Genomic DNA, 5499 nt, shown 5'->3' with positions numbered 1-5499 from the left:
GTTCATGAATAGAAGCAAACGTCATAACGGAAGTTAAACCCTTCACAATAAAAATGAAACACTGACTTATAAATAGAATTGTTTAAATCTAGCCCTTCACATTAGAATAAAGATACACATACAAATGATAAATATAGCTCTTTAGATTTAATTGATTAAAGAAATAAAATAAAATAATTTAAAATATTTTTTAAATCAAAACAAAATGAAACAACAGATTATAAATTAGGATTTTAAGATTTAAATGGTCCTTACATATAAAATAAACAGGAAAAGTAAATGCAAACTTTGTGGCACACTGAAAGGAAGTTTAGATTTATTCTTCTTTATTCTTCAACGCGCCTCAGAAGGAAAACGTTGTCAACGGGGTCGCCTGTTGGCCGTTTAAAATAAACACATTAAGCAACAAAAATCTTTTACATTTGGAGATGTACTTATAAACATTTGTCCTCCTACTTCATTAAGTATATTTCCTTTATTATCTTTCAAAGATATTAAAAAATGAAAATCTGATTAAAAATGTCAGTGAGTAAATAATATCCAAACACTGTCATAGAAAAATGAAATGATCAGGTAGTTAGAGTTCAGAATAAATGATTGTTTTAATAAAATAAAATGTGTTTCACATTCAGACCTGTAAAAATAAAACCAGACCAGCGTGTGAAGTGATTAAAGTTTATTTCACTGCAGAAAATGTCAAACAATTGGAACCTGTTAAAACGTGAAAACACTTCAAATCAATCAGCAGTCAGAAATCAGCTTGAGATACTTCAGTCCCTTCGTTCCTTTAGAACCAGCTGTGACCTGAAGATCCTCGGAATCGGACTCAGATCAGCCATCAGGAAGCTCCTGTTTTATATTCATAGTTTCTGATTTTTCAAAATAAGAGCAGAAGAATTCATGTTTCTCATTTAGATTTAATAACTGAATCCAGGCTACTTCATGAGTCAGCGGCCCGATCACGACTCTTCAATGTTTAACTTCATTCAAACATGTTCGTTCATGTTCCAACAAGAAGCTCCACGATCGATCAAAACTGTACAAGTTCGTTTTAGTTTGAAAGAAGAATGTATGACTTTTTGTACATTTACGTTTCCATGGCAACAACAACACGTCCATCCTTCAAACAGGGAAGTGTGTGTGGTGTGTAGTTCTTGATTTCAAGTCTAAGAAGAAGAAAAAAAAAAAACACAGCACAAAGATCTCATCCAGTGGGTTTGAGCCGGATCTATTTGTTCCAGTAGATCTCATAGGACTTCTTCTCTGAGAACGTGGCGTCTGTCGCCGCTGTTCCACTTCTCACTCTTTCTTTGACCACCTTCACCACCAGACCCCCGGCCAGGGCGATACCTGCTGCAGCCTTACCGATCTCAGCCACTGCATTCAGGAAGCATGTTGTTGCTCTCACTGAGCCCAAGGGATCAGACACAACTGTGTTTGTGACTGAGGCCACACTGGGCCCTGTGATAGCTGCTCCTGCACCCAGACCCCCCACAGCTGCTCCTGCACCCAGACCCCCCACAGCTGCTCCTGCACCCAGACCTCCCACAGCTGCTCCTGCATGTTGCCCTGCTGCTGAAGCTACAGAGGCATTCACTACACCTGCTGACGCGGTTTCAGCTCCAGTGAGGGCGGCGGTGCTCAGAGCTGCTCCCTGCAGAGCTGCACCCAAAGCAGCTCCAGCTCCCAGGGTGCCTCCCACACCTGCAGCCATCCCAACAGCAGACACTCCGATGACGCTGACCTGCTCCAGGGCATCCAGAGCGCCTTCACCGGGACCGGCAGCCTCAGCACCAGCAATCGCTCCAACAGAACCGCCCAATAGTCCACCTGTTGCTGCCCCAAGAGCCACTGCTGTTTTCCCAGAGGCTGCCGCCACTATGGCCCCCACTGCCTTCCCGACACCCGTTCCTCCCGCTACAGACATCCCAGCTAACTGACCTGCAGCAAAGCCAACAGAGTTCCCCATCAAAGACGCCCCGGCTGCAGCAGCTAAAGGGACAGCTGCCCCAAACACCGTCCCCACAGCCATGCCCGTGGCTCCAGCTGCCACCAGGATCTTGACTCGATGCAGAACTTTATCGGAGAGAGCAGCCTCCCTCCTGAAGGATGAGCGGAGAGACTGTCGCCTTCCCACTGCTCCGCTGCGTTCTCTGCGTCTGCCTCTGAACTGCTCCCTGCACTGTTTGACTCTGTCCCTCAGGAAGCTGAAGGTGCTTCCTCTGCTCTCCTCTGTCCACCTCTCCACCCTCAAATCCTCCCCCTCTGTCCCCCTGACCTCCTGTGATGCACCTGCTCTGTGTGACTCCAGGTCACACTTCCTTCGTTTTCTAAGTGTTGTCTGCTCCTCCAAGCTGCATCTGACCCCCCCCTGTTCGGCCCCCTCTGCTCGCCCTCTCTCCATCATCATCCTCGTCTGCTCCTCCCTGATTGCAGCTTCTGCCTCTAAAAACATTGTGTTGGTATAGAACCCTGTGCTCGTCTGTTGCACCATCTCATACACCTTTGTCAGCAGCTCTTGAGTCTGTGCCGAGTTAGCAGGGTCCTTATTGTTAAGTACGTGATACCTCCCTCCACACCTGTCAATCAGAGCCGTCAGTCCAGCTGGTGCAGTCTCCCTCAGGTACTCTTCAATCCCCATCCCCTCCAGGTCATCGCCCCTGGTAAAAAGAAGCAGGGTGTGCTGACGGAGAGCAACCTCCCCAAAGATGTGCACCAGCTCACCGGCGGCCTGCTGTTCACTGTCTGTGTAACGTCCTACAGGCACCACCAAGAGGAAGGCATGAGGCCCGGGGGCGGAGAGAGACACACATTTAGCGATCTCTGCATGAATCTGCTCCACGCTGAGGTGAGTGTCACCAAAACCGGGCATGTCGACCACGGTGACCCTCCTCATCCTCCTCTGTGAGAGCGTCGGTCCTCCTCCTTTGTCGTCCTCTTCATCAGTGAGCTCGGTGCTCGCCAGCTGGCACACCTGGGTGACAGAGCGGGCGCTGATCTGTGACAGGAACTCCCTTCGACCCAGGATGGTGTTTCCAGAAGCACTCTTTCCAGAGCCGGTCTTTCCAATGAGGACGAGCCGGAGTTCTTCACTGGTTTCAGTGTTGTGTCCTTCCTTCTCGCCCTCCATCAGAGCCCCTTTTCTTCTCTGCTGGAAAAATCACAGCAACAGAAACTGTCTGTAACTGCCTTCTCTTTAAATGCACCTGTTGTCACAATCTTCAAAAAAAGAAATGATCACTCGCTGATTTTGACTGTTGGAAAGGAAAGTGGTGACGGAGGCATATTTGTGTATATGAACACATTTTTTTTAATCTTGGGATTCTCCCAGGTTGTTGAAAGGTTGTCAAAATGTTCGATACTTTCAAACTCTAATCATTAAAAATCATTGAACTCGATCATTTAAAGCTACAGTATGTAATAGTGTTGACTTTAAATATTGGTTAAAATAACACATACTGGATCACTAAATGTCACTAACATCAAATTAAAAAGATCCTAACAGGACATTCTGGGACAATCAAATCAATGACACAGTTTATACACACACACACACACACACACACATATAGAGTTACTTATTCAGAGAGTTTTGTGTGAGAGTAGTTATATTTGTACTGAAGGGTTCAGAAGGTTCTCGTTTAAAGATGGAGCAGTTACCAACTACCGGTGTTATGGTTAAAAGAGTGACCGTGGTAACTAGAGACCTGCCCAATACGTCAGCGGTTGCCATGGTTACGAGTCTAACGACAGGTGTTGAAGACGTAAAAGTGTTTTACAGAAAAGAAATATCTGATGTGTATTATTATTATGAAAGACTAAACATAAAGGCATTAGTTATGACACTCAAACCTCTGCTCTGAAAGGTCACCACATGACACGGTCACTCTTTTAGCTGTTACACCGGTCGATTGTTTCTCTTTTATTACTTTAATTCGACCACAACTTGTCAGTAAACCAAACATCAAACATCACATGTAAAGATCAAGATTTAATCCCTTATGTTATGTCGACATTTGCGGTTTTAAAGCGATTTAATTAGAAGAAGTGACAGAAACAAGCTAACTACGCAGATAAGAGAGTTAGCTCTGACAGCTGCTAACTTCTGAGCTAGCTTTAGCATGTCGCTAACTTCTGAGCTAGCTTTAGCATGTCGCTAGCTTGTGGTGATGAGTCAGCAGTCAGCAGTCAGATCAACTCTTCTTACCGGAGTTTAAAAACAATTCGTCCTTTAAATTCGGCTCGTTCTCTCCATTCACACTTCATCAGACTCTTTCTGGATGTTTCTGTAAGTTGAGCTCTGATTCTGATGATGTCTGAAGTCTGCCCCCTGCTGGCTCATTAAAACGCGACACATTTTACATTTCACTCATTTTATTTCAATAAACTTGATAACAAAATGGCTTTATTCATTCTGCAGCAATGATCTTCTATTCACTTAATATACAGAAAGTTTTTATAACAGTCAGAATAATATTTTATAACATCAATCTACGGCGGCCGATCAGGACAAATAGTGGAGGAAATAATCGAAACAGAGAAATGAAGTCGAACTGAAATGGATATGCAAAAAACTCTAAACTCTAAATGTCAAGAAAAACTCTCTAAATGGAGAGAAAAAAGTCAAATCGTAAAGAAATTATGTATATATATATACATACATACATATATATATATGATTGTGTTTTTACCCTATTTTTCTAAATATTTTGACTTTTCAATTTTAAATGAAATGAAATTGAAATTAAATCTTCCTCCTCTCATTTTAATTTCTTATGTTTAGCCCTAATCCTCTTCTGTAAAATATCATAATTCCGTTTAAACTTGTTTTCATGAAAAATTCCACAATAAAATTCAAACAATAAAATAGAAAACTGAAAACACAGAAACATCTGCTGCTGCTCGATGAAGAACTCAACGTCAAACATGGCCGCTCAGCTCCGGTGTGCACGAGTTGACCAGCCATGTTTGATGAGTAAAAACAACTAATTACTAAATATTTGGCGCAGAGGACTTTCATTTCGGTTGCCATGGTAACAAACAGGTACCAAAATGAAGTTGAAAATCTTTGTGTGGCGACAACCTGACTTTGACATTTCTCCTCATTACAGAAACCATCTGCAGTGTTTGATGTAAACATGAAATCATGGTTTTAAAGACGATATAAAACAAGTCAAAGAAACAAAGAAATAAAAAACACTTCACTCGTCTACTCTACACAAACGTAAACACACGATGACCTTTAAACTTAACATCCCTTTAAAGTTTCCTCCGAGTCAAAAGGAAAAATCTAATCAAATTGTAGCACCGTCAAAGTTCCAGCTCGACTCCAACGGGCTGAGGCGGCGTTTGGCGAACACATTTGAAGCAGGTGACTTTGAGACACACTGAATCTAAACCAGACGACACAGCGGGGAATCCTGGGAAAAGATCTGAAGCAACTTTATTCCACTAAATTCATTATAATCAAAAGTACATTTAAATAACTTGGAGGTATCA

At 42.9% G+C, this 5499-nt stretch overlaps 2 protein-coding genes across 2 annotated transcripts in view; both read right to left on the bottom strand.

Moving 5' to 3' along the window:
* Positions 1–658: 658 nt before the first annotated feature.
* On the bottom strand, positions 659–4322 carry LOC306819073 (uncharacterized protein). Its single transcript, XM_079372818.1, has 2 exons — positions 4208–4322; positions 659–3151 (listed from the first exon to the last, which is right to left on the bottom strand). Exon 2 carries the CDS (start codon positions 3128–3130, stop codon positions 1229–1231), a length of 1902 nt encoding a protein of 633 aa, XP_079228944.1. The 5' UTR covers positions 3131–3151; positions 4208–4322; the 3' UTR covers positions 659–1228.
* A 34-nt stretch (positions 4323–4356) lies between these two features.
* Positions 4357–5499, bottom strand: part of ccdc134 (coiled-coil domain containing 134) — a 6350-nt gene continuing 5207 nt past the window's right edge. Inside the window, exon 7 of the mRNA XM_079372819.1 lies at positions 4357–5499. This exon is cut by the window's right edge and continues 382 nt beyond it. The gene's annotated coding sequence lies outside the window, so the exon portion shown is untranslated.

Source organism: Symphodus melops (assembly GCF_947650265.1).
Source record: "Symphodus melops genome assembly, contig: scaffold_501, whole genome shotgun sequence".
Lineage (NCBI taxonomy): Eukaryota > Metazoa > Chordata > Actinopteri > Labriformes > Labridae > Symphodus > Symphodus melops.
Note: the sequence above shows the minus strand (reverse complement) of the source record. Positions and strands in the feature narration are given on the sequence as shown.

Coding starts and splice junctions, on each gene's coding strand:
- LOC306819073 (XM_079372818.1), bottom strand. CDS start 3,130: ATGGAGGGCGAGAAGGAAGGACACAACACTGAAACCAGTGAAGAACTC.